This window comes from Delphinapterus leucas, chromosome 10 (genome assembly GCF_059928025.1).
Source record: "Delphinapterus leucas isolate spDelLeu-1000000601 "Yukka" chromosome 10, BTC_Dleu_Yukka2, whole genome shotgun sequence".
Classification (NCBI taxonomy): domain Eukaryota; kingdom Metazoa; phylum Chordata; class Mammalia; order Artiodactyla; family Monodontidae; genus Delphinapterus; species Delphinapterus leucas.
In genome coordinates this window covers 66,741,902-66,762,928 of record NC_143138.1, presented here as the reverse complement: position 1 = coordinate 66,762,928, position 21,027 = coordinate 66,741,902, and the positions used below count along the sequence as shown (strand labels likewise).

The following is a 21,027-nucleotide window of genomic DNA, read 5'->3' as shown; positions in this document are numbered from 1 at the left end:
CCACAGACAAATTCTCACCTAAAAAGAGTAATAAAAAAATCTCTTTTATTACCTTTTTCTTCCATCATCACATGCTGGGAAGAAACCTGGTGGGCTGATGGGTCTTTGTGGCTTATTTGTATGACTATTAAAAAGCATATCTTTCTCCATTTTCTAACCTAAATGTATAGATTTCTCATAGAAATGTGAATGCTCCTTATACTTTTTTTTGCAGTTGAGAAGGATGAGAACAAGGCAAAGGAAGGAAATCTATAAAGGTAATATTAAATTTTCAATTCTTCTCCATCTTCATTAACCATGTGGTTGCCTGTTCCCCAAAAAAGTATCTGTGATAATAGCTAACCAGGTGCTTAGGGGAAAACAAGGTACAGAAAACAAAGCCCTGATAAATAATATCCAATCCCAGAACTAATTCTTTAGTCTCTGTCCCTAGAAAAGCTGACTCAGTGATGCTGACAAACATGGCCCTTGATCATTCAAGCCAACTGTTAGTCTATACCAAGCCCTGTTTTCATAACAGTTATACACCAAGATTTTTATTTAGGCAAATGAGATGAGCAGCCCTATATTCAACCTGACCAAGAAAAACCCAGCTAAACATAAACAAGTCCAGTTGAATTTCCCATTAGGAGAGTACTGGTTGACTTTGAAAAAGGCCAGAATATACACACCAACTATGAAATGTAAAAAAGAATCAGGATTTTAAAGGACACAGGCAGAGGGAAAAATTAATTTTTTAAATGTTATTGGGTATCTTTGAGGAAAAAGAAAACACAGGGATTTTCCCCTTTAAACAAGGAGTAATATTTCTGTGGAAACAAAGCATTATGAATATAAAAAGCACCATGAAAAATATTAATAGAGATTCAAGAGGGCTTAGTTCTATCGGTCTTGTTTTCCTAATTCCATTTCACTGGGAATATAGGTGTTTAGAAGAAAAGTAAAATATTATCAGGTTAGAGATTTTAACAAAAGTCAAACAGAACTGATCCAGGTATCTGAATTCCCATCAATGGAAATAACATGACAAAGGAGGCCTGTGTGAAAGATTTCCAACAGGTACTTTGCTATGTTAAAACCTCAAATGAGTATGTACCTGCAGCTCTCATTAGGAAAATTAGGAAAATATCTGACTTACATGTCAAAATACCATCTGGAAAGAATGAAATTGGCCTATATGAAATCATCACTTTGACATCTTATAAGCACTTTCAATTCTCTCTCCTTCAATTATGCATATAAGGATTGCTGGTTTATAATAAGACAGATGAAACTACGAAGATATGCACTGATGATTACTTGCTAAATTTTTGAAAACTGCATATGGTTCTATTATATCTAGCTTTCCATCTGCACCAGATGGTTATTTTTTTTTTAATATTTTTTATTGGTTTGTATTTTCAAGTAGTTTTCAAAATCCAAAATTAATCTTAGGGTCACTTCATCCTGATGATGGTTCTCGGGCCCAGATTAACATTTGTTAGGAAATTCTCACCCTTATTCAACTCATTTCAATTCCACTGACATTTACAACGCTATGTGAGCACAAAGGAGGGGAGGGTCCTAGCCCTCAGAGAGCTTAGCCTAATGGAAGAGTTATGACAAGTAGATAAGCATACACCATCTCAAAATGCTATGTAAGTCAGAAAAGGGAACTTTTTTTTTTCTGAACTATAATTGACAAATAATACTGTATTACTTTTAGGATACAACATGATGATTTGATATATGTATATACAGCAAAATGATTACCACAATAAGTTTAGTTAACATCCATCACCATACACAGTTACGATTTGTTTTCCTTGTGATGGGAACTTTAAAGATCAACTCTTACTGCAACCTTCAAATATCCAATACAGTACTGTTAACTATAGTCACAACCCTGTATATTAAATCCCCAGGACTTTTTAAAAATCTGGGAACAACTACTCTTTCTAGAGCCAATGATCTAGCTCAATTTTTGTTCACTTGAAAACAAACAAAAAAACCTACAGAGCAACCATCAGGAATAAGATCTGAGTTTCTCCCCCCAGCTAAGAACACTCCAACCTGACAGGAAAGATGGTACAGGAGTGGCAAAAGGATCACCCAAGAGAGGAGTAGCATCAATGCTGAAGCAAACTGCCCATGCAGAGAGATGATGCCAGAACAATAGAGGTCCCAGACTAAGTGGGGGAGGGGGGTATTTTCATTTCTGTACACCCAACACTAGCATAATACCCGGCACGCGGTGGCGCTCAGTCAATGCCACATCACTTGTAATGAGTATCTTCACTGGAGCAACACACAAAGTAACTTCTACAGTTATGTACATAGGCAAGAAGCTACAGCTAATTCATCATGTGCCCTCAGGCAAGCCACTTCTCTCTGGGCTTGGGTTATCTCATATGCCAAGTAGCAATGATGGTACTCCTTTGAAGGGTGGTTTCAGGGGTGCATGAGATAATACATTTCAGTACCCCTGTGCTTCTATTACAAAGCACTCTCAGGGACTAAAGATGAGACAGCTGCCCCTGTATTGCTGCTAACTTACTGACAGCACTTGTCCTCCATGCAGCCATTTTAAAATACAGGACTGGGCTTCCCTGGTGGCTCAGTGATTGAGAGTCCGCCCGCCAATGTAGGGGACACGGGTTCATGCCCCGGTCCGGGAAGATCCCACATGCTGTGGAGCGGCTAGGCCTGTGAGCCATGGCCGCTGAGCCTGCAGGTCCGGAGCCTGTGCTCCGCAACGGGAGAGGCCACAACAGTGAGAGGTCCGCGTACCGCAAAAAAATAATAATAATAATTTAAAAAATAAATAAATAAAATACAGGACTATTCTTGATTAAGATTTACCAAAACCTTTCATCAGATATGCTTGTACACTGTCAAACATACTCATTGTCTGATAAACAAGGTGAGCCCTTTCTAGGACTTGATATTAATCTGAAAGCTAAAATGAAAAATTTTCTAAAAAATATAGAATTTTAAATTACTTACAATTATACAAACAGAACACTCTACTCCCTCAACATAACACCATTGCATAGTTTTAGAAATTAAAATTAAGTATGTCAGAATTTTTGACAAAAATTTCTTGAGAGGATCTACTCATCCAATATTTTATTTCCAAAGTTAGCACATACATGTTAACTAATGTTAACTAATACTTTCAGGTTGAAGAAACATATTCCAATACTTACACAAATATTATTTAACCACCAATTCACACATAACCTCACACATTGCTACCAGGAATTTTTGTAGCTTGGCTAATATTTTCTTCTTTGATTTGAAGACAAGCAAAGGCAGGAAATCATTTAATCTGTGACACAAATTCAATTGCTCGGTTATTAGGAAAAAACTAATGAAGCTTAAGCTTCATTTATTAAGCAATGATTTTCCTACCCTGTCAGGGTACATTTGATTCATTTTTTAAAATGATGTTATCTAACCAACAAGGTCCTACTGTATAGCACAGGGGACTATATTCAATACTTTTGATAAACCATCATGGAAAAGAATATTAAAAAAGAATGTCTATATGTATATAACTGAGTCACTGTGCTGTACAGCAGACACTGGCACAACATTGTAAATCAACTATACTTCAGTTAAAAAATAAATAAATAAAATTAAAATCATCTTATCTAGTCACTTTCCCTCACCAGAGAGCTATGAAGTACTATTCAGCAGCTCCCACCCCAACTCCTGTACTATGGGATTTTCTAACATGTATCTGACGACTGTGACAACCAACATTCATTTCTGATAAATGCAAAAGCACTGGTGGGCATTCAAATAAACATGAAAGGAATTTTTTGTTTTGTTTTACTTTGTTTTTCCTGTTCCCCCTGTCCCTAAAACAACTGAATGAGCCATGAAAGATATAAACCAAGCCAGTAAATAACTTTTTTTCTCTTTCCAGTCCAAATCTAGTTTTTAAAATCATGGTCAAAACAAAAACAAGGGCTTCCCTGGTGGCACAGTGGTTGAGAGTCCACCTGCCGATGCAGGGGACACGGGTTCGAGCCCTGGCCCAGGAAGATCCCACATGCCGCAGTGTAACTAAACCTGTGCGCCACAACTACTGAGCCCACATGCCTAGCACCCGTGCTCCCAACGGGAGAAGTCACTGCAATGGGAAGCCCTTGCACCGCAACGAAGAGTGGCCCCCGCTCGCCGTAACCAGAGAAATCCCGTGGACAGCAACGAAGACCCAACACAACCAAAAATAAAAAAAAATAATAAAAAATAAAATAAAGTGAGTCTTTCATAGACAGCATACAGTTGGATCATGTTTATTTAAAAAAAAATGCATTGGAACAGAGGTACAATGAGCCTTCCAGAAAGCACACAAAAAAGGTCCATCTGTATGCATTTTTCTCTACTTCTTGTCTGATCATTTCCTATAATACCCATGAAAAGTCTTGATTTATTTTACTTCTCTGAAACTCAGGGGACATCACTTTATTTGCTGATCTCTTTGACCAGTGATTACCTTCAAGCATTCACTTAGGTGTTATTCTCTTTTAATCCTGTTGCCTCTAAAAGTTGTCAACCAGTTTTCAAGAAGGCTTATTTTTTAAAATTGAGATGTAATTCACATACCATAAAATGCAGTGGTATATTCACAAAGTAGTGTAATTCAGTAGTGTACAATTCAGTAGTATATTCACAAAGTAGTGTAACCATTACCACCAAATAGTTCCTAAGAGGCTTGTATTTAAATTAGATAGAAGACCTAAGTGATAACCTAAGTAAGAAACGTGGAAGTAGGGAAAAATTGCTTTAATTTACATTCTGAGGGTAGAGAATGTAAGCTAGAAAGGGCGAATACAAATCAGATGTTCTGCAAGGGGAAAGTTAAAGGAAGAAGCCAATGTACTTTAAATCCCATAAATAGTTTTTATGGATGGCCTCTATCTACTTCCCATTGAAGGTAACTGTATAAATGACTTTTCCTCCCTGGACTGAAGCTGGGACTCAAGCAGGCTCCTGCACTATGCAGGCTGATTAATGACTCTTTTCTTCTTGCCACCCCATCAGAGGGAACTCTTCAGTGAATTCTTCTAACTACCAAAAGGCACAGGAAACCCCATACAGCCTTATACAAACAAAGATTCGGCCAAAGCCACCTAAGCATTTGACCAAAAAGACAAGTGAGGACTATAGCAATTCTACCTAAAGAAGAGTGAGGAGCTCAGAAAGGCAGTGAACTGACACAGGGCTATAAACAGAGTTCAAACACCTTCTGCATTTCAGAGAGGCAAATTCCATCTCAGCCAAATAGTTCTAGGGAAGAGAATATAACCTGCCAATTAAGGCATCTGCTCATCACTGTCATGCTACACTGTCTGTTCTACCTACAGATGTCCTGTATGGTTTAGATAGAGACCTCCAATGCTACATAGTCTACCAACCAAAAACTGCCAAGCTGGTGGTCCCTGCTTATGAATAAAGTGATGCCTTGGGTTGCGAAAGATGTCCCATTCTCAGATCCAGATTAAGACTCTGCACCCAGGACTTCCCTCGTGGCGCAGTGGTTAAGAATCTGCTTGCCAACGCAGGAGACACAGGTTTGAGTCCTGGTACAGGAAGATTCCACATGCTGCAGAACAACTAAGCCCGTGCACCACAACTACTGAGCCTGCGCTCTAGAGCCTGTGAGCCACAACTACTGACCTGTGTGCCTAGAGCCCGTGCTCCGCAACAAGAGAAGTCACTGCAGTGAGAAGCTCTAGAGCCCATGAGCCACAACTACTAACCTGCGTGCCTAGAGCCCATGCTCCGCAACAAGAGAAGCCACTGCAATGAGAAGCCCGCGCACCACAACAAAGAGTAGCCCCTGCTCGCCGCAACTACAGAAAGCCCGCGCGCAGCAACGAAGACCCAACACAGCCATAAATAAATAAATTAGTCAATCAATTAATTAATACCATATTAAAAAAAAAAAAGACTCGACACCCAAAAGCCCCAAGGAAAGGTAGCATGCAGGGAGCCCAATAAAAAAGTCAATAAAAATATTAAAACTTCCCTACCAGGGCTGCAAACTACCACTACCATCCTTGCTAACTTAAGGGGTTTTAATAAGGAAGCTTAAATTGAAGAATAAGCCAGCTCCCAGAATACAAAATGAGTTTCATCTTAAGTGTTAGGAAAGTTAACTACCCCAAAGAAAAAGATTAAGTAAAACCAGAAATTATAAAGTCTTGCTTTCCAAAACAGTACTGGGATTCTACTTTAAAGTCAGCAACAAACCCTCAAAAGTACCCAGCCCTGACCAAGCCCTGAAAACATACTTATATCCTCTTAGGCTACCCCTCCCCTTACTAGCTGACAGACCTAAACTCAAACTTCCCTTAGTCACTAAACCTTAGTGCCTTACTGCTCCTATAAATTCTACAGGGACCTCAAGCTATCATTCCCAATAGTCCAGTGAGCCCCTATTCTGCAGTAAGTACCACACCACCTAATGAGGTTCAGAATACATCATCATCAGAGACAACTCGCTCATGTCTCTGCTCATGGTACTTAGCCAAGTTGTCCATTTCCAGAGTCTACACCAAGGTAATCTCTCAGGAGAGGTAATCCCTTAAAGTGAGGGTAAGAGTCACAAAACATCCATATTCTCTAACAGGACCTTCTACTCAAAGTCTTTGGGGTGGGAAACGTTAAAAACGAAATAAACAAGACCAATCCCCAGGTAATGCCAAGGATGACTAAAATTAACCTTAGTTCCAGCACCTCTCCCCAGTTCACCTGATCCCTCTAGGACCGCATCACAGGATTCTTCTCCAGGTGTACTGTTCTCCACTCAGCCATAGAGTCCATCCACTGCCTCCACAAGACCCACCCAGCCCTAAAAAGTGCCTCTTGGCTTTCCAGACATTCTTATTTTTAAAGCTCAGCCACCTTTCCTTAAGGCTCATCTGTAAACACCCTCCCCAAATGTGGTACCAAACCCAGTAAGTCTCCTGGCTGAAAACATCTTCTGTAGTTTTAGAGATGTGACAAGTAAGTGTGATATTTTCTGATTTGTCAGTTTTCCCCTAAGAACTGAAAGTTTTACTTGTCTATTCTGTAAGTGCCAGGAAAAAGAACCAAAAACGTGTATTTGCATTTTCCAACTATAATTTATTTTTTCTAAATGATGTTGAGCTACTCCATCTGGAATACCATAAACTATGCATGTTTTGTATCATCCATGTCAACCCATTTCACAATGGATTTCTGCCCCTAAACTGAAAGATTCTCTTAGAGTTTTTTCTTTTCTTAAGGAAGGCACTTCTGTTTCATCAACACAGACGTAAAAACTCAAACCATTTCAATTGTGAAAAATGAAAGGATATGAGCCTGTTCCCTTAATAAATGCAGAGAGCCTCTGACACTTTCAATATACCCAAAATGCTAGGGTACGAGACCAAGTGACTCGGTTGCTGCAAATGCTTACTTCCTAAGAAGAAATTTCCTTCACAGGGTCACAAAAACTGTGTCCACTCACTATATGAACACTGACAGAATCAAAGCAAGATATTGCTTCTTCCTACTAACACCACCCTATTAACCTTCTACCTTTCTGACACTACTTAATGAAGCAGTACTAAAACAATTCTGTAGCACTGCAGTTTACTGTAAGAGAGTTACTTTCTATGTCTGAGACTTATTAGGAAACATAATCCATAAGCTATATTGTTTTTACTTAAATGATACAAATTCCTTTGGGAAAAAAATCACAGCAAGCTTTATACTGTCAGTATTCAAGTCCATCTAAAAATCAACAGCAGTTCTGTCTGCATTCAAATATCAGAAAAACACTGAGAATGAGAACATCTACAACCATTCCAAGACCTCTGGAGGAAGTATGCTACATAAACAGAAAGAACAACTAAGAACATAAAATAACATCAACACTACTCCAGTTCCTGCCCCAGCTCTGTACAGGAGAACTGATATCAGGTAGGCAAGGCCCTGCCATGGGCTCCTAAGGCACATATGCATTAGGCTTTTCTACTTACTGAAGGTCCACTTGCTTACTGTCTATTTTAAACGGTGCAAAAAAGTTCTAGAATAAAGACTATAAACAAATAATCGAATGCAATCATTCTCACAATTCAGGGTGCAACAAAAATCGCATGGAGGGGGCTTCCCTGGTGGCGCAGTCGTTGAGAGTCCACCTGCCGATGCAGGGGACACAGGTTCGCGCCCCGGTCCGGGAAGATCCCTCATGCCGCGGAGCGGCTGGGCCCATGAGCCATGGCCGCTGAGCCTGCGCGTCCGGAGCCTGTGCTCCGCAACGGGAGAGGCCACAACAGTGAGAGGCCCGTGTACCGCAAAAAAAAAAAAAAAATCGCATGGAGGGACTTCCCTGGTGGCACAGTGGTTAAGACTCCACACTCCCAATGCAGGGGGCCCCAGTCTGATCCCTGATTAGGGAACTAGATCCCACATGCGTGCTGCAACTAAGAGTTCACATGCCACAACTAAGGAGCCTGCCTGCCGCATCTAAGACCTGGTACGACCAAATAAATAAATAAATACATAAAATAAGCATTAAAAAAAAATCACATGGAGGGCTTGTTAAAGCAGAGATTGGTAGGCCCCACCCCCAGAGTTCCTGATTCAGAAGGACTAGAAAGGAATCTGAAAATATGTATTTCTAACAAGTTAGAGGTAGTACTGACACTGCTGGTCCAGGATCCACTCTGAGAACCACTGCTCTATAGTTTGTTGACAGAAATAGTTCATTGTAGTCTTTATCTTGCGAGATTTCTGCTGATTGTTTTAAAATAGGATACATCAGATTTATGTCAGTTTTTCACATTTTTATTGGAAATAATTTCCAAGTTACAAAAAAAGTTGCAAGAACAGTACAAAGAACACACTCATATGCCCATTACCAGTTTCATCTATTGATACATGTTGTCATATCTACTCCCTTGCTTCTCCATATTCATCAAATTTTTTTTCTAAACCCCATGAGAGAAAACTGCATACATCATGGTCCTTTACTTCTAAAAACTTCACTGTGTATTTCCTAAGAATAAGGATGTTCTCTTACATAACCACAGTAGTTACCAACTTCAGTGAATTTAACATTGATACACCACTGCCACAATCAATATATAAAACAGTTCCATTATGCCCCCCAATTCCCTTATGCTTCCATTTTACAGTCAACTCCTCCCCCAATACCTTGGCAACCACTATCTTCTATTACTATAATTTTTCTTTTTCCAGAATGTCATATAAATAGGATCATACAGTATGCAGTATTTTTTAAAATTATAATCAAGTACAGAGAACATAAAATGTACCATTTTAAAGTGTACAATTCAGTGACATTAAGTACATTCACCGTGTTATGCAACCATCAGCACTATCTAGTTCCAGAACATTTTTATCACCCCAAAAGGAAACCCCATACCCATTAAGCAGTCACTCCCCTTTTCCCTCTTCTCCAGCTCCTAACAACCACCAAACTACCCAATCCATTTTCTGTCTCTACAGATATGCCTATTCTGGATATTTCACATAAATGCAATCAGACAATATGTGGTCTTTTGTGCCTGGTTCTTTCACTGAGCATAATGTTTTCAAGGTTCATTCAAGTTGTAGCATGTATCAGTACTTTATTTCTTTTCAGGGCAGTATGTAGCCTTTTGAGTCTAGTTTCTTTCACTTAGCATAATGCCTTTGAGATTCATCCATGTTATTACATGCACACACAGTTTCATCATTTTTGCTGCTGAGTAGTATTCCATTGTATGTGTATATCAGAGTTTATTTGCTCAGTTACCAAAAGACATTTCATTCCTGGTACTTTCCCCAGGAATATAATCACGTAAGTCAAGGTACTTTTACAACTAATAGGGTTATTATATATTTGCACATGGCAATAGAAAAACTCAAATGTACACAATATGTGTAGGTTCACAGTCCCTTATCTGCAATTCCAAAATCCAAATATCCCCTAAATACCAAGTTTTTGGTAAATTTTCAGTGAAGTCATTTGGAGACAAATCTTAATCTATATACTACACTTAGTCTCTTTATAGTCATCTTCTTAGTAAGAATATTCATTTTGCTGCAGAAGTATTACGTCTGATACACATCCCACTGGGAGAAATAATTCATGTATGAGCTATGTACCACATTACCTTTCTATATTCAAAAAAATTCATAAATTCATCTGATCCCACAGACTTTGGATAGAAGTTGTGGCCCTGTACTTACACAGCTCTAAATGAGACAAAAATTAAACTGGTATTACTTGAGTCAGTGAAGAGGCATTAATGTTTTCTCTGTTACAGACTAGCTCCCCAATACATCAACTAAAAGGATGAACTCTACCCCACAATCCCCCTCTTATGATCAACATCCATCCTACATGGTCTCTGCAGGTTATCCTAGCCTAAAAAATTGACTGCCATTTATAAAAGACACCATTTCTAACAAAATTCACACAAAACCTTTGAACAAGTAAATGTTAAAGTTCTCAGAACATCTGATTGTTTCAAGGTATGTTCTTCAGCAGATATATAAGAGTGCACGGCTGTGAAACCTAAACTACCCTTTAATGCACCTCACCTGAAAGGAGACCACAGCTGCTCTCCATATACATTACTCCACATACACCACATTATTCACTCCAGGCATGCTGGGAACCCATCAGGGCCTGGCAGAGTGTCAAGAACTGGGTAAACAGGAGGGAACAAGACAGACGAGGCTCCTGCTATCATGGAGCTAACTCTCTAGTGAGAGGAATAAGACACACAAACCCACTGAGAAAAATATCAAAGTGATAAATCCTATGATGACAAACCAAGATACAATAAAAAATGACTGAGGAGTGATTTTAGATTGGATGTTGAGGCAAGGCCTCTGAGAGTTGAAACTGAAGTCAAGAACTAAACCCCAAAAGACAAGTGAGGATCAGTGGGAAGAGCAGTGCAAAGGCCTTGACAGAGAAAGAAGTCTTTATTCGCCAAGGACTAGAGAAAGGCTCAGTGTGGCTAGAGTATAATAAGAAAGGTGGAGAGCAGTATGGGATGAGGTCAGACAAACAGCCAAGGGCAAACTCATGCAGGACTGTGTAAGTCAAAACAAGAAGTTGGGAATTTCTTCCAACTGAGATGGAAAGGTGTTAAAGGGTGTTAGGCAGGGGAATAACATGATCTGACTGATAATTTAAAAAGTTCATTCTACTTGTCACACAGTGATGTAATATGGATAACATGGGACTGGTAATCCAATCCATTCATTTTAAAAGGTATATATATATACACATATATGTATGTGCATATATATATTTTTATTACACTATCACTTCATATATTAAAATGCCAAGAAAAGTGCATTTCCTGAAAGCTGATTTTTTTTTTTTAAACCACTGTCCTGTCTTGAATGATTTCACATGTGTATCAATATCTCTGGTGTGCCAGCTACAATTTTAATAGCTACCACAGCCAGGAAATTTAAGAACTCCCTCTGTGAACCATGTAAGTTAATGTAGGTTTTACTCTGCTAATAAATCTGACAATACACATAGAAAGTCAATAACTACTACAGAAATGGAAGAATTGCAATTGCTGCTATTTAAACATCAAGACATGTCTTTTTCCTAAAAATACCAATACTTAACGAAAGCACAGTTCATGAAACAACATAAAAGCTGAAATTATTGCCCTATGAGTCAAAAAGCAACGGCAGCCTATAAATTCTATTTTTAATTCCCAAAGTTAATAGTAAATAAAGAAAGTCTGTATGAGACACATGCCCCTCCCTGCCAAAAAAGTGGTGTGCAAGAACAACTTAACTACTCTTAGTCATGTTTCCAAAAATTTAGAGTTGACATATTTAAAACAAAGAAACAATAGCTTTCTGAGAAATAATGCTTCTGAGTTTGTTGTCAAATTACAGGGAAAAAAATTCTGTACTTAACTCAAACACCAGATTATTTCAAGCACAAAAATTTATTTGTGCTTGAAATTGTGGATAGTTTTCCTCTGTAGAACCAATTGAAAGAAGCTATCTAGTTAATGCAAAAATTTTATTCCATGGTAAACTGTTTAAAAGTAAACTATCTACTCAAAAATATGGCTTACTCTTACTTGAAGAGTTCTTTAACATGAATTACTGAAATTCTAAGTTTTGTGAAAAGACTAATGCTCTACTTCTTCAATTTAAAATTCTGCAAAATAGATCACTTAAATATTACCTTTATTTTTAAACCATTTCATATGTGTAGTCCTAAAAATATTGGTCCAATACCTTGAGTGCATAGCATTTCACTTTTGATTACTTTTTCTGTAATAAGAGTTGAAGAAACTGACCAAACTTGGTACTCTAAAATACTAGGAGGATATTCTGAAAATCTAATCAGCAGTTCAGACCACAGAACAGAGGTCAAAAAGAAAGCTCTTCTGGATCTATTCATGGGTTTCAACAAAACAGCTGTTGCAGGAGTCTGTTCGCAGAATAAGACTAAAATTTCAAGAAACCACTAATTTGTACAATTTCTCTGGAAAGTTGAAAATTCCACGCTGAAGAAATGAAATGTAAAAGTTTACATATAGTAAGATAATTAAAATCTTACCAGGCTCAAACGTAAACATTCCACCACCATGAAGAACATAAGCAGTAAGTTTAATGATTCAATTATATAAAATATATTTGGGGACAAATGCTACAACACTCACTTTATATCTCACAGGCACTCAGAAGAACTGGAACATGCATCCTTATTGCCCATGTGTGGAAGAACATCCACAAAGAACCACAGCTAACACTAAAGCTGGCTGCTATTTGAAGGCATCAACAGGAGACTTCCGAAAATCTTAACTATGGTTTCTTAAAAAAATTTTGAGTAGCACAAGATGCAGAGATCTGACAAAGACTCTTCCTAACCCAAGGCTGCATGCAAGTCGTGAAACTCACCTGTGTTATACTCCTTCAACTGCAAGTCCTTTACAGGCATGCCATCAGGAGTCCGAAAGGCATTAAGAATCTGCAAGAATATGGTATGTACAGTAATGATACACATCATAATCAAATACTGAATATTCTATTTCCCCTAGTGGCTTTTATTCTACATAATTTAAAGCTATGATTACTTTACAAAGGCAAAATTGAGCCATACACACTCCAGGCATTCAAAAACTGCTGAATAAGCAGAACATAATTATTTAAAAATTCTCAAGTACATAAAAAAAGCAGAAGAGCATAACCTCAAGAACTCAAGCTCTGAAATCAGACTGCCTGTATTCCAAGCCTCTCCTGCTCATGTGCTGTGTAACCTTTCAGCATCTGGATTCTCATCTTTTAAACATAAGATGATGCACTGAGCTCTTTCCAGTCCAGGGCCATGGCACCTGAACTCCCTCAGCCTGGTCAGTTCTTCTCCCCATTTTCAAATGGACTGTTCTCTCACTTGCATTCAGGCCTGGGCTCAAATGTCACTTCCTCAGTGATGTCTTCCCTAACTACCCAATCTAAAATAGCCTATACCCCAATGATGCTCTAAACCCTTACTTTAGTTTCTTTCAGGGCATTTATCACTGCTTGATTTTTTTTTTTGGCTTATTTTTTATTATCCATGGAAGCAGTGACTTCATAATGCTCACTGCTATATCACTCAGTGCCTAGAACACTGCCTGGAATACAATAGTGCTTAATATTTGGAATGAATGAATAAAGAGTATGTGTTTCATAGGATGTTGTGATAATTAAATGAACTAATGCTTGTAAACATCACACACTGCCTAATACAGAGTAAGGCACGGTCTGCTCTGTGTTGTATATTCTGACCAAACTCTTCCTTAAGGTCATCCATAGTTTAGTCACCAAGTCTTTACCACTGAGGAGTTAGGCAGATCCCAGTTTTTACTACTGTCAATAAACTGCATCTTTATGTATCTTTATGTAACTGCATCTTGGATCATCCCCTAAAGGACGATCATCAGGCCTAAGGACAGCAATCATTTGTCATAATTTTTTTTTTTTTTTAACAAACCTCACCTCAGTTGAGTACATGTGTAACTGGTGAAAAATGAATGAGCTCTATGGATTATACCAAAGCCAATTTCCTGGTTTAGCTACTGTACTACAGTAATACAAGATGTTGACACTGAGGGACGGGCAGGAGAAAGCTGGGTGAAGGATAATCAAGATTTCCCTGAATATTTCTTTATGCTTTCCTGGGAATCTACAATTTTTCAAAATAAAAAATTAAAAAAACAATTTTAATTGATGAAAAGAAAGGAAAAGGAAAAAAGAAAATAAGCCTTACCTCTTCTTTTGATGCATTTTCAGGAACCCCATTTAATCGAATAAGCTTGCTTGGTTTCTCCTCACTTGGGCCAGTCCTATAGTCTTGATCCTTGAATCCAGAATAAAAAATTATTTTAGAAACAAATACATGTTAATGCGCAAAATGAAACAACATGAAATACAGGTACTCAGGATCAAAAATCAAAATGACTTACATCATATGAAGATATGAAAAATTATAATTGTCTATTTTTCTGAGTTCCAAAATTTGATTTCTTTCTTTCTTTTTTTTTTTTTTTTTTTTGTGGGATCTTAGTTCCCCGACCAGGGATTGAGGCCGGGCCCCAGCAGTGAAAGCGCTGAGTCCTAACCACTGGACTGCTAGGGAATTCCCCAAAAATTTGATTTCAAATCATTAGAATACAAGTGTGCTAAGATCCATGGTCATTGAGGGAATTTTAAAATAGTAAAGCAGAAAATTAAGAGAAACAACAATGAATATGACTTTTATAAACAGGAAAAAAAATCACCTAGATTCTCAAAACTAAAATTTTCTTTTTCTGAATGAGAAAATAGCAAATAAATAAATAAAACCAGATGTCACTTATCAAAGATGTCATCTATAAACAAATTCCAGAACAGTCAAAAGGTGTCATCTGACAATATAACTTAACAGTACAATTCAGAGAAATCTGCATTTTCCATATTCACAAAAGTCTCAGCTCTCAGGGCTTCCCTGGTGGCGCAGTGGTTGAGAGTCTGCCTGCCGATGCAGGGGACGCGGGTTCGTGCCCCGGTCCGGGAAGATCCCACATGCCACAGAGCGGCTGGGCCCGTGAGCCGTGGCCGCTTAGCCTGCGCATCCGGAGCCTGTGCTCCGCAACGGGAGAGGCCATAACAGTGAGAGGCCCGCGTACCACACACACACACACAAAAAGTCTCAGCTCTAACTGATTCTCTTTCATTTCAACAGTTATAAAAAGGGTTTAACTTTTGGGAAAAAAAAGTCTCCTATAACTATGTGACCACACCTCCCATTTATGCCTACTCTCCTGGCACAATTTCAAATAGTGTCCTCTTTTACTCTTTTTTTTTGCAGTACATGGGCCTCTCCCGTTGCGGAGCACAGGCTCCGGACGCGCAGGCTCAGCGGCCACGGCTCACGGGCCCAGCCGCTCCGCGGCATGTGGGATCTTCCCGGACCGGGGCACGAACCCGTGTCCCCTGCATCACCAGGCGGACTCTCAACCACTGCGCCAGCAGGGAAGCCCCCTCTTTTACTCTTGAAAGTGTCCTGACTTGAACAATAAATTATATGGCCATCCACCTCTAACATTCTCAAAATCCATTATTTGGTTAGCATGTCTTAGAATTACTGTCCAAAATAACAGAAACTTCAATAGAGATGGGTAATACCTATTTTAAAAGATAATATTTTCAATGTCCAACTGCAAACATAATTCTCCTCGCTTAGATTATATATACATTAGATTATACATTATACATACAGAAATCCAACATTTACGTCAATTAAGTTAGCTTCAATAGAATACTTGCAACATTAATATCACCTCCTCATAACTAGGTATTCTCTATCTCTATATCCTAGGTATTCTCTAAATGAGTTTAAATAAGAAAATGAGCCCTAAACAGCCACAGGCCTGACTGTGTAAGAGTTGAGAGAACCAACTCCCAAAGACAAATACTTTCAAACTAAATTATCCCAAAGCATTTCGATCAGTACCATCAAGCAAAATAATGAAGAGACACACATCAAAAATATGATCTGAACTGAGGGCCCTTTCTCTAGAGATGTACACTGAATACAAATCTTGCTTTTTAATGGATGTACAAAGTTAAGACCTAGGACTAATGGTCCTGGACTCTACACTTCACCCTTCAGAAAAGCCTTATGAAAAAGCAAAATTCAAAAAAGCAATCCACTCCATTAACATACCTGAAGGTCCCGTTGGGCATCTTGGGAAGTTTTGCCCTCTGGAAAAGACTTGCTCTGGCCATAGCCAAATATCTGGCTTCCTGGAAGCCTGTGATCCACATCACGGTACTCCATGCTTCTGTAATCAGTGTCTTGCCGGCCAAGGAAGTCCAGACCACCTTCTTCTTTAAACATACCAGCATCCGAACTCTGTTGTTCACCTCCAGAAAGCTGTGACTTGTCCTGGTCTTGAAGTGGACTTTGGCTGGTCTGAAAGTCTGGTGGAGACTCATGTTCAAAAGCTACACCTTGTGTTTCTCCTTCTCTTGTTTCTGAATGCTCAAATTCTCCCTTCTGAATGCCAAAAGCAGGCCTTTCTGTTGTATGGTCATGTGCAGATTCTTCTCTCTTGTTCACATTCATACCAGAATGTTCTCTATCTTGTGTAGAGGGCTGAATGTAATCCAAAATATTTGGATCCACAGAGGGCATCTCCCTATCTTTAAATTCCATACAAGGTCCCACCTCTCTGCCCCTAAAATCCTGATCAGTCCTGGACCGGTGTCTACCTCTGAAATCTGAATGTGGTGTATCCCTGTCCCTAAAGTCTAGATCACTAGTACCTGAACCTCGGCCTCTAAAGTCCATCTGTGTTCCGTCTTTGTCCCTGAAGTCCAAATCAGATACATCTCTATTCCTAAAATCAGAACGGGACTGATCTCTGGCCCTGAAATCCAAATCTGATATATCCCTTCCCCTAAAATCTGCATGGGATCCATCCCGGCCTCTAAAATCTAAATCATAAGTGCCCCGGCCCCTGAAGTCAGGTGGAGGAGCATCCCTACCTCTAAAGTCAACAGTATGAGCATCCCTGTCTCTGTAGTTCATGTGAGATGTCTCCCTACCTCTATAATCCATAGAAGTACCATCCCCACCCCTATAGTCCATAGGTGGTCCTTCTCTATCGCGAAAATCCCCAGAATGTATGTCCCTACTTCTGAAGTCCAACTGTGATGAATCTCTGCTCTGGAAATCAGAAGATGAAAAATCTCCCCCCCTGAAATCATGTCCAGGTCCCTCCCCTCCTCGATAGTCACCATGCTGTCCGTCTCTAGCTCCATAGCTGAAAGAATGCTCCTCTACATTTGCAAAGGGAGGCCCCGAATGCCCCTGGAAATCAAAGGGAAGTGAATCTCTGCCAGGAAAGTTGCCAGAGTGTCTCTCTTGAGCATGACTCTTAAGGGGAGGAGGAGGATAATCCCTGTTCCACCCGGGAGCAAACCTTTCTTCTTGGCTCCCACTGTAGAAACAAAGACAGTGTTATTCATATTGTCCAGAGAGTTTGAAATCTACACACCAGCATATTCTTCTCTAATCACAGCACATTCTTCTGTAAACATTTTTTTTTTTTTTGGCAGAGTTCTGTAACAAGGTCCTAGATCTGCAGAAAACAGCAATGTTTTGCTATTTTAAGACGAAGTGGCGTAGTAAACTTTTATATTCCCATTTCAGAACACGAGGAAAGTCAACACAAGGTTTTCAACATGACTGCTGCAGAAAAAGCTTTCACCCAGTCCTGCAACAGGGAAAATCCGCAACACCAGATAAGCTAGCAATGGTGACACTCTACAAAAATTTCCATTTCCTATAGCCAGGGAACTTAGAATTCCAAGATCAGCATGATGATTCCTATACATTAGAAAAATCAATGCACTGTAAATTTTATACAGGAGGTTTCAGGAGGTGTCTTTCTCATTGGTGCATACAGGAGTAACATTCCAAAATATTTGATTACAGCCACAGTATGGACACCACCCAGTCAGAATGGATGCAGGCCCAAAATGAAGAAACATTGGCTGTAAATCACTAGGAGTATACCAGTGTTCATGAGCTGAGCATCAGCCCTGGCTGCATCTAAATCCTAGTTCTACAGTGGCTCTGCCTAGAACTGCTCTCACCTGGGTCCTATTATTGTAACTACTCAAGGGTATCTCAGAAGGCAGCATGAATCATGCCACAAAGCATGTGTTAAGTCGACTAAACCAAGCGACAGCATCCAGGAGCTTAATACTGAAAGGGACCTAGAGAGAGCATTAGGCCTTCAAGCATTATCACCAGGTCCCAAAAAAAGAAGCTGATTTTCTAGATTCTAATGCCTCATCTAATTTTTCATGGTAATACAATATATTTTAAAATAAGCATAGTATTAAATTCACATTCTCAGTTTACAGAACTCAAGAGATAAATGAGAATTGGCCCAATCTTTCATACTACCTAACTTCCTCCCTTTGTCTTAAGCTCCAGACCATTTTATACGTTTTGACTTTGGTAAAAGATTAGGGAATTTAAATAGGCAATTAGGTACCTAGGATACTGAGCTTGAAGGGGAGGGGAGAGAAGGGCATGAAAAAGGAAAACATGAAATGATCTGAATGGTTTTTAGCAGTAAAACAAAAGTATTAAGAGATCAAGTCCAACTCAGTTCTCTCCTTCCAGAATATACAGGTTCTATTACATGACCCTTCTGAACTCAGACTACACTGCTATAGAAAGATTCAACAGACAACTGCTTCTGGGTTACTCAGTGCAAGCGAAACAGTTACAATGCCAAACTCTTTCCAAAAAGTAATAGGAATTTAACAATAGTAACCTAAACAGTTGAATGATGCATATTTAATGGATTTTCAGAACATGGTAACTTCCAGTAGCTCCTATTAACATTAGTTATATCTATGGGGTTCATCATAAGAGAAGCAACTTTAAATGTTCTTCATAAGTAATACAATATAACACTAAAATTAAGACATTACCACTAATTCTGGTGTCACCCATATTTAAAATCATTCAAATCCCAATAGTTAGGGACTTCACTGGTGGCGCAGTGGTTAAGAATCCGCCTGCCAATGCAGGGGACACGGGTTCGAGCCCTCTTCCAGGAAGGTCCCACATGCCATGGAGCAACTAAGCCCGTGTGCCATAACTATTGAGCCTGCGTGCCACAAAAATTGAGCCCACGTGCCGCAACTACTGAAGCCCATGCGCTGCAACTACTGAAGCTCACGTGCCTAAAGCCCGTGCTCTGCAACAAGAGACGCCACTGCAATGAGAAGCCCGTGCACCGCAACAAAGAGTAGCCCCCACTCGCCACAACTAGAGAAAGCCTGTGCGCAGCAACAAAGACCCAACACAGACAAAAAATTTAAAAATTAATGAAAAAAAATCCCAGTAGTTAGCTTGCAGGAAGACTTAAGCCTCAGCAGACACTCACAGGCTAGTGCTGAGGTATCTAAAGCTACATGTTCTCTGACCAGAACACATCCAACAGTGTCTTTGAATACTACCCTAAGGATTACCTTACCCTCTTAAGTGGAGAAGATCAAAGAGATCTAGAGTAACCACTGTACTAGGGTTCTTAGAACTGTATTTTATGTAGACTATTCAAGAAACACTTCTATTAGTATAAAATAGCAGTGGCTATGAAAATCATTTTCAACCAAATTTTAAAAAATTTTAAGAAGATGAGTTGTTAAAATAAATACAAAATTATTTTCCTGCAAGATACCTTTTTCACCCAAATTAGTCCCCCCAAAAGTTATGCTATATAAACTATGTCTCTTTCTGGTCAAACATCTTAAAAAATAGCATGTAATGACTTATATTTAAACTAAAATTAAGGTGGAGAAATACAATTTTAAATAATAAATTCAAAGAGAAAATGTTCTGAAAAAAATTTTTAAGTGATGCAATAGAGCTAAAGTTACCTAATTCCTGAAGGCTTACAGGAAACAGCCTTACTTACAAATAATTATCCATAAATATAAGTAAAAAGGAGAGATTTTTAAATGTTAAAGTACAAACTCACTAATCTAGACTAGGGATCTGCAAACTTTTTCCATAAAGAGTCAGACAGTAATTACATTAGGCTTTGCAGTTTCTGTCAGAACTATTCAACTCTGCCATTGCAGCATGAAAGCAACCAGAGACAATTTGTAAATGAATGATCAGGGCTATGTTCCAATAAAACAAAAACAAGCTGCAGGCTGTACAGCTTGTTGTTGTTGACCACTGATCCAGACCTTAATACTGTGAAAGGAAAAACATAACCAGCATCACCACCACTGCTTTAATTTAAAGACTGCTAAGCAGAAAGTAAAGACCCCTTTATTCATGAAACTAGTTTTACTAAATATTATACGGATTTTGTATTTTTTAATTTTTTTTTTTTTGCAGTACGCGGGCCTCTCACTGCTATGGCCTCTCCCGTTGCGGAGCACAGGCTCCGGACGCGCAGGCTCAGCGGCCATAGCTCACGGGCCCAGCCGCTCCGCGGCATGTGGGATCTTCCCAGACCGGGGCACGAACCTGCGTCCCCTGCATCGGCAGGCGAACTCTCAACCACTGCGCCACAAGGGAAGCCCTATACGGATTTTTTTAAAACTTAGTTCTCTCCCTAAATTTTTCATTGGAACCCCAAGCTTCAAAATAATAAAACATCTGTTGAATTTGCACAAGAAGATCCTGCAGACTGCCAATCAAAAAGAAAATTTACTAGTAACAGAAGTTTCAATCAGAACATAAATTTTTTTTTTGGGCCACACCACGTGGCTTGTGGGATTTTAGGTCCCCCACCAGGGACTGAACCCAGGCCCTTGGCAGTGAGAGTATGGAGTCCTAACCACTGGACCACCAGGGAACTCCCTGGAGCATAAATATTTTTTAATGTATAGCTTTAAAGGTCAGATTTCTTTGCCATATACCAAGTAAAGCCATAACAATCATATTCCAATTGTAAACACAATGCAAAAGTTTTGAAATACCATCATCAGTGTTTATTA

The 21,027-nt window shown here is 39.2% G+C and overlaps 1 protein-coding gene across 4 annotated transcripts in view; it reads right to left on the bottom strand.

Moving 5' to 3' along the window:
- The window catches only part of RBM6 (RNA binding motif protein 6), a 106,884-nt gene that overhangs the window by 63,856 nt on the left and 22,001 nt on the right, over positions 1-21,027 (bottom strand). For 3 of the 4 annotated variants that reach the window (XM_089919338.1, XM_022573077.3, XM_022573076.2), the window contains 3 exons: positions 16,214-17,492; positions 14,276-14,365; positions 12,925-12,994 (listed from right to left, as the gene is read on the bottom strand). In XM_089919338.1, coding sequence (XP_089775464.1) covers positions 12,925-12,994; positions 14,276-14,365; positions 16,214-17,492 — 1,439 coding nt within the window. Of the gene's footprint in view, positions 1-12,924; positions 12,995-14,275; positions 14,366-16,213; positions 17,493-21,027 lie in introns of those variants that run through there. The other variant, XM_089919339.1, reaches the window with a different exon arrangement.